Source organism: Opisthorchis viverrini, assembly GCF_000715545.1.
Source record: "Opisthorchis viverrini unplaced genomic scaffold opera_v5_149, whole genome shotgun sequence".
In the NCBI taxonomy this organism is placed as follows: domain Eukaryota; kingdom Metazoa; phylum Platyhelminthes; class Trematoda; order Opisthorchiida; family Opisthorchiidae; genus Opisthorchis; species Opisthorchis viverrini.
In genome coordinates this window covers 1,215,311-1,228,384 of record NW_008751804.1, presented here as the reverse complement: position 1 = coordinate 1,228,384, position 13,074 = coordinate 1,215,311, and the positions used below count along the sequence as shown (strand labels likewise).

General features: G+C 44.2%; 1 protein-coding gene across 1 annotated transcript; it reads left to right on the top strand.

Moving 5' to 3' along the window:
• Window positions 1–1,685: 1,685 nt before the first annotated feature.
• Window positions 1,686–8,254, top strand: T265_06834 (hypothetical protein; the record flags this gene model as incomplete). The annotated part of the gene is made up of 4 exons (XM_009172208.1): window positions 1,686–2,425; window positions 4,916–5,096; window positions 6,522–6,860; window positions 7,749–8,254. The coding sequence occupies 4 exons, from the start codon at window positions 2,022–2,024 to the stop codon at window positions 8,166–8,168; spliced, it is 1,344 nt and encodes a 447-aa protein (XP_009170472.1).
• Window positions 8,255–13,074: the final 4,820 nt, after the last annotated feature.

Sequence of the window (13,074 nt, the reverse complement as noted above, 5' to 3'; positions counted from 1 at the left end):
TGCTGGAACCGGAAGACCAGGGGAGCCTTTGTTAACCTACGAAATTTCGGATGCTCCGGTTTAACCTGTAGAACTCTGTGCTTTGGAGACGTGGTCTTGCGTGGAGATTTTCGAAAATCTTATGTCTCCAAAGTATTGCGCGGTCTGCAGAGGTACGACGTATGGTTTTCAGGATAAGCAGCTTTCCCTTGATAGATCAACCAATTACACTCCACAGGTTGAGCTGGTTAGGCTATGTGCTTTGTATACCAGACGGCCGTGTGCTTCACAGAGCCCTCTCCGCCCAACCATGTATCATGCCAGGAGCGAGCCTGGCAACAAGGCATGAAAGCTCTTACCGGTCAACTCGTGGTGGTCTATCCATTTGAACTGGAACCACGAGATGGACGAACCAATGGTTAGTGATTCGGACAATCCACCCAGCAGTTTCCCATGAAAGTTGCTACCTTCTTTGCCAACCTCCGACACTTATAGCACCGGTGTGACGTCAGTTTGCCTGTCAACACAGAACATACGATGTGCTGGTGTGGAGTACATTGCTTTTTGGACCAGAAACACGGCCTCTATGAACAGAGGACGTACAAAAGCTGCGAGTGTTTGACCACTGGCGTCTCCGAAAAATTGGTCGGGTCCGGTGCGAGCATCGAATTAGGGATACTGAGATACGCCCGATGGTTTTAAGAAAATGAAGCTGTTCGATGCTTTATGGGTTATTCCGGCTAGGATATGTACTCTGCATGCGGAAGGGTCCTCTGTCTCTCAGGGCTGTTTTTGTCCAGCCTTGTGCTGAGTAGAAGCGACCGAGGGGTAGACAGTCTACGACCTAATAAAGAATTATGAAAACCGACCACTGAATTGGGTCGGGTCGACAACTGCCACCTCCCTGAATGTGGACTCTGGGATTCAACCCACCAATGGTTAGTGGCACTGACGGATGTGGCTGAATCACGTAGTCACTGGCGCTCGTTTATCAAAACTATCGCCTTCAGTGCATAGGTGTTAGGTTTTCCGAGCTAACTAAAAACGCTGTATTCGCCACGCCCGCTTATTTTCCAGCGATAGAAACTGTAGCAGCTGGAACCAATGTGCCTTTCGTACATAGGTTATAACTGATTAACTAAACCTAATCGAACTGTCTCCTTCAACGCGCGGCTCTTACTCTATATAATGTCAGCCAATACAATTTAACGTCAATAATTGACTGGACCCTCGCCTCTAACGTACGGTCGCCATTTCCTTATTCTTCTCATCCTCGATTAGCGAAGCCGTTACAGCTGGAAGCTTCGCGTCCTGGTACACGGTTTATAGCGGAATTCCAGACCGTGACTGCCCGGCTTGATGTTGTTAGCACAACAGGTGCGTTCGGGGCTTCACAGAACTCATGGAAAGACTTATGCATTTTTCGGCCGTATTGGACAGTCGGAATGTCTTGTACGCCCTGTTCTGACCTTTCCTTCCTCAGATGAAGACAGCGTCACCGGTTTCAACTCTAGACGATTCTTAAGGGGTATAGAAATGTCACGATTTTTGACCGTTTCCCCCATGGACATAAATTTTTGCTACTGCTTTTTTGCTCCACTAGGAAATTGTTATCCAAGGTTCGGTACCCCCTTTACTACCGGTGCTTGCTGTTCACAGATTTATGGTGTTCGCTCGAAGTCAAAATCACCATGTTGTCCTCTGTTCCAGATTTTAATGTCTGATGGTGAATACATTACAGACGGGCCTCTGATTGATCTGGCAGGACAAGACTGGCGCGACGATAATTTACCATTTGAACTGATTCATGTGCAACCTTCCCACCTTCCCGACCCGGAACCTCAAATCAGCGACGTACAGCAACTACTTCCAGGCAGTCTTCCATTGGAATTGGGTGTTGAGGCACGCTGGTCCGAACTGGACTTAGCGAACTTATTCTTGAGTGCAAATCTTTATACCACACCTCCTTGTATTCCAACCCATCCGCTCCCGCTTTAGTTTTATGCAAATCTTTGCCAGCACTTCCGTTTGACCGTGTTTCTATGATGAGTAATAAATGGAAAAATCTCATCGTTCAAGCGGAAAAACTGCTTGGTGGTCCAGCACCATTTATCAACTTAAGTTCCCTGTTAACTTCAGAAGTTGAGTTTCTGGCATCACGAGCCAGACGACTAGCTGGCACTGTTGATCATCCGTTTTTCAGCGCTGTTCGCGCATGTTTCCAAGGCCGATCAGGAAATTATCCTTTCCTTCCATTGTCTCTTAAGTCTTTCGGGCCCGTTAACCGCGGAAACCTGACACAGCGTGCACCATGTGGATTGATTATCCTGTTAGCCGGTCAGTGTTCTGCCGGGAACCTTGGCAAGAGTAGTGTAAAGTTATCCAATCAATATCGGAAATTGGCGGAGGTTTTTGAGACAGTGCATTTGGCTGTGACCATACACAAGTGAGTCGTTTTTGCATACTCATCTTACACGTCTGTGAGATCTGCTATGTTTGGCATTCATGTCATTGAATTATCACGTAATATACTAATGGACGTTGTTTTCCATCCGGTTTTGAGATACGAAGATTTTTTCATACGTGGTGTCAGCTTACATACGATCATCACAAATTTAGTGGATAGACTGGACAATCTGAAAAATCGCAGAAATAAGTAAACCGAAATTAGTCGTATTGAGGGATTATCTGGTGCACGTGACACACCTCTGAAGTCACCGAAGTGGCCTTTCCATAGTATAGGACTCTGAGGATTACCTCAATCGAACCCCTTCCTTCGGCCTATGGAACCGGAAAGCACCACTTGCCCTTACTCATCTTCGTTCACTGACTGACTCCTTGAACTCCTACAAAATATATGACACTTAGAAATTGGTCGCTGTAATCCGTATGGCGAAACGATTTTCAATTGTGATTTCAAGGTCGAGAATATTTTTGCCTTTAGCTCAGGGTAACTCGGAAGTTAAGGCGCAAACTCTCAGTCGAGAGGTTCTTAGTCTACACCCTGTCGCGATGCTTCGGTTGCTTCTTTATAGTTTTGGGAAATCTAGCAGAGTGCAGTTGATGAGTTCTTGATGATATGGCCGTGCGGCAAAATGTGGGCCTTCATCAGCGTCTCTCAACAGGATCGATGGTGGATTGTAGCGGAGTGATAAAGCGATAGATATGTTTATTGTCATGAATATTCTCGGATGATCAGCATGTTTCCTCTACCTACCTAGATATTAGTCCAGGTTATCATGCTCAAAACACCCAAATAGTCACCATCACTGCAAGGCACCGTTCACATTTATCTTCACTCACTGTCGTAGCAATGTTGCGACTCGGGTGCTCTCTTCGACTGTTAGTCTTTGCATTTGGTGAAGACGTTGAGGTCGTTCGTTTTGTCCAAATATGGCGAGTGGTCAACTAGGAAATTGGTGGTAATAGGAAGCACTATTAATATGCTGTTCGCACAGTATGGTATGGGGAAATACCAACTGGATCTTTGCAGTAAAATTGGCTCAGTGTAAGGTATGAGGTTGTTTGCGGCCGAACTTATACATCAACCTCATTGTGGCATTTTCAGACGGTCGCAGTGAATACCCAGGTGAACGAAAACTCCAGAATCATTGCTCGTCAGCTGCGCACATTTTATGGTGGCTGGGGCCAACGAATTATTTAAGAATAAGCGAGGGAGCTAATGACTTAGTCAAACGTTACGGGTGATAATTCTAAGCGTTGTCATCTGGATCTAATCGTTACAGGCACATGTCTGAAGGACGAGTTCCTCATTCATATGTTATGTGGGTTTCAGTGCAAACGTACCGATGAAAGTTAAACCGTGTACCGAGCGCAGCCTACATACCTGTGAAATCCGCATTGCAACGTGCCCTAGGTGTGGTAAGTGGAAGTACACGAAGGCCATTTGTTTTGCACTTTCCGTGAATCGCTTGCACTTTATCGACTGGGTCCGAGGTGGCTCGCGAATTTACTGACCGGGAGCTCCGCTGTTCTAACCTGACCTCTTCATGTTTAGGCTTGAGCAACCTGGCAGTATCCCAGCCCTCGTGCTTCCTTCGGGTGGCCTGGGACCTGGGTACCGAAAGGATTTTACAGCTGGATGATTTATTATCACTTTATCGATTTAAAGTGTGGGACTACAAACGCGCAACACATCAGGCCTCATGTCTTGGTTTGACTGGTGAGAATGATTTTGTGATTCAGCCGAACTGCGTTCTGTCCTCAATTTCTCGAGTACCAGTTGACTCAAGGGATAGCTGTTTCAGCCGTTTTGGCCACATAGAAATACTGTAGTTTTTTAGCCGGTAAGAATAACCATTAGTGAACCAAAAAGATGATATTTTCATCGTTGGTGATAGGGGTGTTCGTGTGCCCGTGAGTCTTCTGTGTCGGATCATCATAGCTGGTTTTGACATTTTTCAAGCACCAGCTTGTTCGTGCGAACAGGTTACATTGATGAAGATGCGTTAGTGCATACTAGTGCATCCGGAAACCTGTAGAATAATAAGAGCCGGCTGTTTAGGCGTGGTAATTTTTTTAGACAGCCCAATCAAGTGTTAACCAAACCGGGATTAGAGTGACTGATTGAGGCTCATGTTAGACGTACCTTGATGTGTTCGATTGTAGTATCTTTTCGGCGCCTAGATGCCACGCCACGAAGATTGAGATATTACCAGGTTACCCAAGTCTAGACAGGAGCAGTTGAGATGCCAGAGGGGGGTTCGAGCTGCGGACTGAAAGGTGCGTAACAGAGTTGTAGGTTAATTTTTGATTAGCGGTTCTGATCCAATCGTCAATGTCATTCTCCGACTACCAAACCTTCTGAATCCTCGTTCGATATCGAGAGGAGGGATGGAACACGTGACTTAGAATGCACCAGTGTGCACAGATATATCCTTCGGTTGTTGTTTAATGGTGATTGTTCTCTTTGCAGGAGTCTTGTGGATCCCAGTTCGCTCAAACATATATCTACTAGTGGCAATAATGGTTCGAACGAAGTGAACGGGCGGTCGCTTGTAAAAGACTGGGAAGCTGGAAACAAAGTGGCCACCTTGGTTGGTGATGTTCTTCTTGCGTCCGTTTCCACGACCTTGGCTGAATTTCGCAATACCCAGGTAGGTTTTCCTTCTGATTGGTAATATTGTCTCAAAACCCTCTTCTTGTTTTCAAGTTTGCAACTCGGTGTATAAACAAAACAACCTATACATAACCTCTTATATTTGCGACACTTAAATCTACCAGCGAAAGAACTTTCGTACTGACGGGTTCCTGATCATTTATGAGGTTTATATAATGGAGAGCTGCATTTTCGTGGACATTTCATTCCCGTTATACCAGTGGGAGTTGGAGTAAGGCCGTATACCTTGTAAGAGGAAGAAAAACCGGCGCGAGTCTCGCGCAATGGGTGGTTAGGTGACGATAATTGTTCTTCAGCTTAATAATTATTTGCACCTAGAAGGTGAATGCCACTATCCAGGAGCAGCAGATATCCTGTCTGATATTGTACCGGTGCGAAGAGTTTTTAGGGGTTGACTTATGCCCTCGGGTAACTTGAGCCACCAGTGGCAGTCTTTCCTAATCACAGTAGCAGTGTCGTAGAGCAGCTACTGCAGCCAAATGCGATTCAGTGTTGAGCAGATAAAACATTCGAAGCTACCTTGTTGACGCAACTGGTCGCAGCGAAAATGTTCGAGACCACTTGCATGTGACGATTTGCAGACCCGACTGTATGAACCAGATGCACTGTAAACACGACCAGTTGTTAACCAACTGCAACTGCGTGATTGTGATGATCATCCTTTTGAATGACGAAACCTGTGGTCGATTTTTCGGGGCAGAAGGACGATGCACCGTCAATCCATGGCGAATGACGGAATAAATTTTGAACAATCAGGATCCACTGCATTGTACGATATGTTTCTTATCGTACAGTACTGAAAAGTCAAAGGAATAGAATTACCGAAGTGACTTGAAACATGTTTTCCGTTGCGCACGAATCATACTTTGCTACATTCTACTTGCTTTCAAAGTTATACTTAGATTTCAGTGTGTCCGAGAGCACAATCTTCGGTTTTTAGGACAGCTCAGCATTTTTACAAACCAGTAGATATCTGGCTGAGTGGACCTTGTAAGCGGCATTTACTGGGCTTAGCTAACAGTATTAGTACCAATTGGGGTCGAGATAACTCAGTGATTAAAAAGCGAATTTACTGACCGAAAGGTCCGAGGTTCGAATCCCACCTCTGCACCTCGACTTCTCCTCTCTGGGCTTGGGTAGTATCCCAGCCCTCGTCCTTCCTGCGGGTGGCATGGCAGGTAGGCACCGAAAGGATGCAGCAGCTGAACGATTATTATTATGTTTAATCATTTTATTAGTACTAATGAGCTAACTGAAGCTATCTCGCAGTCTGTAGTCACAGTGTGGTTATTATCTTCGAAGCTCCTATGTTTTTGCCTTGGTTCCTCTAGAGGAGTTGCTTTCCGCGTTATTTCACTTTCGTTACTCGTTACGCACTTTCCTTCACACATGTTTTCCAAAGGTGTTGGACGTTGTTTCTGAATCCATTGGTAATATGTTTGAGGCGGAATTCCTCCCGTTTGCAATGAATTTCTCTCACGGTTCTTCGGCGAGTTCTGGCCAACTGGGACTCTCCACAGATCAAGCTACAGACCAGTGGTTGAATTACATCGGTATGTCTCATGGCTCGTTGCTGGGTAGCTGTTGTCAAGCCACTTTACTTTTGGCGGGAACGTCTGGCAAGAAGCAGTCTGGATCAAGTGAGACCGGCCACAGTTCTCACCTGGTTCATAAATTAGGTTACAACTGGGCTTTGCTTCTTCGTCTACTGGAGGAACGGGAATTCGTACACCATATATGGGTGAGTTAGTGTTGTGAAACTCAAGTTATTTTCAACCTGGTTGCGAGTGTGGAGCATTTTCAACAATGCGTAATCTGTGTCTGTGCTATGACTCGCGTATTCATTAATGTGGCCAACTACTTGGAGAAAGTTTTGAAGTGCAAAATACCTGGATGGCCCATTGTACTCTAGCTCAGGCCTGTTAATAATAGTGGACAGGGTTAGTTTTCTCTATCAGGGTTTGATATGGCTCGATTGTTCACACCTCCTAACCAGTTCGCGGTGGTACCAAAACAAATACTTGTGTTGTGCCGGGACAGTCAACTGTACGGCCTGTTATGCCTCATAACACTGTAACGCTTTTCAGGATCATTAGTGTGACAAAGCTTTTGTAGTGGATATTCTGCCTCCAGATATGTATTTTAACCTAGAGGTTACTCTTTGGTTCACGACATTTAGATAAGAGAACAGCTAGCATGACAAAGTTCGGAAAACGATACTGTTATCATCCGAAGGCTGTGCTTGTGTGCATTTCGTGATGTTCCATTTTGAGCCGAGAGCCTGCCGTTAAGAGTTCATTACTCGCTAACATCTCAAACTGAATCGCCTAGCACTGATTATCCCACCTCAGTTTCTGTTAGACACCCGATTATGAATTCATTCCTGTAAAGATCTAAGTTGCCAGTGCGATAAGCCTTACCTGACAACCGAATCATGGTCAACATTGAAATGAGTTGTTTTTGGACTGTCAGCGGTATTATAGATTGCATAGGTTGTCCAACCTTATTCTACTCTGTGGCACACATTTGTTGCTAACGTACACATCCATACTTACATTTGTTTCGGTCTTGTAGATTTCATACTTACGAGTTTATCCTGATTTTCAGACCATTTTCTCTAACTCTTCAGGCCAATAAAACTAAATATGTCTCGTCGACCTCCTTTTTGAATGCAAATGCTGCGGTTTTTCCTCCCCGCCTTCGCGTCTTGAATTACATCAACAATGGTCTACCGGAACCTACCTTACTCGATGCCGTGATGACCCAACAACGGACCACAGAATCCGCTGAGACTCTGTTAGCGGATGGATTTACCACGGCTTTATTACCCCAACACGCGTCACGTATTTTCAACGCGTACGATCAATTGGGTCAGAAGCTTGCAAACAACCTCTCACAAGTGTTTGATGAATTCAGTGCCATAAGTCAATTGACACGAGAACGGGCCAGCTCGTCTGCCTTGAATGTTCTGGGTGAAATGACTCATCAGTTGAGTTCCGAAGCATGCCTCCGGTTGACCCCTGTTGTGAATGTCATGTCTGATAGTTGAACTGCTATCCTTTGTACAGATTTAGCATCATTTCATCGGTTTCGGTGATTGCAGAATATAGTTTTTCGACATCCTTTGCTTTTGTCACTCGAAACCAATTACCACTTCTATCAGTTGCTTTCTTTTATCTAAAAAGGCCATTTCTAGTAAACTACCACGAAATATTGTGTACGAATTATCCCATTGAACATATCTGTTTCAAATTACGGGATCCAGATACTATAGTCCATCACAAAAGTCGAGTCTATCAATGGAGTCTTACATATCACTTCATCGGTTCCCTCATGTATCCAGAAAAGACTACAACTAATCACTGATATTACACAATCAGGTAATAAGGTTGGTGGATGCGCGGATCTACTAGGCCTAATTGATGAGCCGCAAAAGGGACGAAATTGGTGTCGTTCGGTCGCAGACTTTTCAGTAGACTTGTAAGTAGTGTTAGGTCAAGTTCGACTGAACTTTTGTCATGAAATCCACCTCCACGATTGTCCACTATCATACCTGTTTTTCCGGATGTCCAATAGCTACCAGTTTCATTATTTGCTGAGGTTGGCTAAGACGGGAAAGAAGTTCACCTTGAAGGGAAGTTGTATCGAAATTGCTAAAATTTTTCTGTCCCATTTGGGTGGTGTTGTTGAGTCGCCGGACGCTCGCTTTTACCCTTCGCCTTAGTGAAAGCCATTGGGCCGGAAGAAATTCATGGAAGGATTTCCTCCGAGCAGAGTACTTGAGGAGGTTTTCAGAGGAGCTGATAATTTTTCGACATCTACCTCGATCTTGCTGACGACATATTGGGTGTAGCTAGCCTGCCCTTATTTTGGGACTGTCGTTTCCGTTCACTGCTAGCTACTCAACTTAAATCAGTCCAGATCCTAGCTACCTTCTTTGTCAGTTCATGACAGGATAATCTAGAAGCCAAATCATTGTACTAAGGTTTTGTTTACCCATTAGCTGTTTCGTTGTGGGAATGAAAAAATCTGGGGAACGTGGTTTACAGCCATCTTTCTGTAGACAACGAAAGAATATCTTTTGAGTCTTTTAGAGGGTTGCTGAATATACACCAGAAAGATGACTATATGTTAGCTTCAAGCAAATCCCATGCAGCAATCAGTGTAAGTGGTCATCGGCTTCGTTTTATCATGACCCTAAGTAGCATCGGAACAAAGTCTGAACATAAGTAAACCAGTATTCTGGTTGTTCACGGTTCGTAAAACATCTTTTCTCTTTCACCTCATTAACTGCGTTATGGAGACTTAAGCTAGTCTTCGGCAGACCGCATCCCTACTGGACAATTTACGATACAACAGCTTTCTTCCGGAATTGAGAAGGATGGATTGCAGTTGATTAGAATGCACATTAATCTCGTTCACTGTCACTTGGATCTGGTGAGGCCATCTACCTTTTTTAAATCTATTTTCAGCTGGTTTCAACTGGCGTAAAGCTCGTTTTATTTATCGATTTCTCCGCCTCGCTTACTGATAGTTTTATTACAGGACCTGGGCATCATGCATGATGCCGACCTTGCGCGGCAACGTGACCGCTCCAATCAGATCTCCAATCTTATGGGTAAATATCTGTTAAAAGGTTGGCGAATGACTGACGAATACTGCTGCGTTTGCCAGGTATACATTCCTGTTTTGTGAGCACTAATCTTAATTACCTCAAAGACAATTTTATTTGCACCAAGGGATGGGGGTCGTTATTGTATCGCCTGCTCCGAGGTAGATGTATCCATGAACGGGACCACTCCAGCAGTGGAGACACCTAGGACAGAAGGCTGCTCTGGTATCCGATCAGTATCTTCACATCCATTCGGAGATAATCCTAAGTGAGTATGCAACCTGACGCGAACGATAATACTTTTGCATTGCTCTTGGTTTACCACTCGTACGCCAATTAGCTGAATTCGAATAAAAAAAATCCTTTGCAGAAATTTGCGCATCTTTTTGAGTTTTGTTGTAAATCTTTTATGAAGCTGCTTTAAGACTCTCCTTTACATTATCCTGATATGCGTCTGCGAGAGGATAAGTTGACTTCATGAATGTTCTGGGGTTCTAGGACAATCACCCTCTGACAGTCGACACCCGGACGACGTTGCGGTTGGTAGACTGCAGTAAGCTGTTAAGCTCGTCCGTTTACGACGGTCGATCTAGTCTTTTCGGTAGATCTGTAAGCGGTTGATCTGGTACGGGAATAAATAGTATTTTTCAGACGTTTACTTATGGTCGACTGAACTTATCAACTAGGTATACTCCGCCATCCATGCAACCTCACCAAGATCAATCGCTACCTGCGTGACCGGCGTTCATTCTATCGACATGAATGGACAGCAAGCACAAGCGAATAACCAGGGCACAATAACCGCTTCAAATTCTAATGAAGATGTTTGTGCAACCGAGCTTTCCTGTCAACCCAATGTTTGAGGGTCATAATGTGACACTTGTAAGATCAAACGCTCGTCATTCAGTTAACCTAAAGTGTGAAGTGATACCAGTTCCTCGTCAAAACCCAATGGAATTTTATCAAACGTTTTGCACTGCGGTGTTTCATGTTTATCGAAAAGTGTAGCTCACAGTTTAGGCTTTTATTAGCCTGCTAACAAGATTGATTCAACCGTAAACGATGACTTTTCGTCTTGCGTATCCGGAATTTTGAAGCGGCTCTGACAACCGCCTGTTTGGTATTTCATTCATATACAGTTTGTGAAACACTTCCAATTAACGAAAGTCGTTTCTGGTTGGCTGATCTTAACGGTAATGTCGTTCCCCTCCTTTGGCGTCTTCCTTATCTGCCCAAAGTCTAGAAATGAATGTCTGAAATTCTAATGAAATTCTGATATTTGTAGCCGTTGGTTTATGTCTGTTATTTTTAGTGAGTATCAAGTGCAGCGAATTTTCTCCCGGTGTTTATCAAACGTCATTTGACTACAGTGCAGTGGCGTGACACCGGTTATTGAATGTATGCCTTTTTCCAGAAGAGCGATGTCACGGTCGGGGTGAGCTTCAGTTTTCTTCAACTACTTGCATTCTATGCTCCCAAAATGTGTAGGCCAGTTAAAGTCATCATCACTGGTGCATTGTTGATGTCATCATCATCATCGACAGCATGACATCAGTGTTCAGCACCGATGCTTCACTGCCGTACTTGTTGATGTCAGTCTAACGCCGGTCAGTTCCACGATTCATAGTCGAATACTACACCATTTGATTTTGTAACCACCATGCTTCAAAACGCCAAATCCATGGGGCGAATTGCAAAGCGTGCATTTATTAGTTCGAGATAGAATACTTGAGTCGGGTTAAATTTTACACCGCACCGATCTGAGCTGGTCAATTGTGGTACAAAAAAGAATGGTTGGACGAATACTGAACAGTTTCTGACTGACGCGCATTGAACTCCGAAGTCGAACTCCCAAGTCGCGACTTGGTTCCTCCGTTGCTGGAGATTATCTCTTTTGGTATGAACAGTGTGTTCCCGAGTACTGGTGGACATTAGATTATCCACCTATGCATAGCGCCACTCCGACTAGTAAGGGTCTCATACCGGACCTGCCTGGTTGTCCCTGCCAATTTCTTAGTGGTGTTCTCGTTTCATCCTGACTTATGTTTTTTTCGCAGGTCCTTTTTGGTTATCTTGATGGTGGGATTTTTTCAACTCAAGTCATGAAGTATTTTTGTCCTTCCGTTTTCCTCTTATCTTAGGAGACAGAAATCAAACGGTACAGCCCCATCAACCAGTCTGTCTGATGCGGATATTTCTGTTGTCGAATCCCTTCAGGAGAAAAGACGTTGGTGCGCTAAACATCTACTTGACATTACAGATATTCATGAGCTTCAAACGTGGGTATCCCTAATTCATCAGATGACAGAAACCATCAATTTTGTTCGGCAGAGTGAATCGCCCGGTAACTGATTTACCACGGACGGTAAACTGAAGGATGAACAAATTTACCCGGTTTTTGCTGTACAAACGTCAGTTTTTCACCAATACAGATTATCTGCAATCTCTTTGGACTTGCTTCTTTTTGCTAGTTGTGTGTTGTTTTTAGTGATGTATTCATCATCATCGCTGTGCATTGACGTTTCTTCCGCTGGCAACCATACTTATTCGAAAAATACTGGTTGTCTGAATGATAAAATAGGAAGGGGAATGGATTCAGCTTTGGGTTAACACAAACATTTCACGACAACCCCAGCACTCAGCCTAACTTAGTTCAAGAGTGACAGCAAGAACATTGTCTCCGTTAATCTTCAACCAAACTTACATCGTCTGCAGCAGGGTGTTGACAGGTGTTGATCGCGAACTTAGTACTGTAATTCTGTCAACTCTCAAGTTCCCCACTTTTGAGTTTGTTACCTTAAGTTGCTTGTGGAAAACAACACTGGTTGATGGACCTCAACTCGATACATATAATTGGTATATGAGCTATCCCAGCCTTTCGGTGCTGTTGGTATTCTCCAGACAAATTATTCGTTGATTCCTAGGTACCCATTTTTTGATAGTCTCAATGAGAATCCTCTGATCCATGCTGAAGCGACGTATGGTTCTGATTGAGGTATCCGTGGTCAAACACATACGGATATCTCACATTGCACCACCCTTAACCGTGCAACAACGGCTTTCTTCCTGACTGGTACGCGAACACTTGAGTGAATTCCTAGCCAAACTTAGTATTTCGTTGTAGAGTTCTTGCTTGTTAGCTCGCAGATTAACTTAGGAATGGCTGACTGGTGGGTTTGAAATGGGTTTAATGACATTACTTTTCCGGAATTTCGAACAAAACTGCCCTAGGGAAATAGTGGCTCCGGTAATTTAATGCGAATCATATACATCCCTACGTGTCGAATCTCAGAGCCTCACTTTCAAACGATGGAGCTCGCTAGTCTTCAATATTCACTGGCCA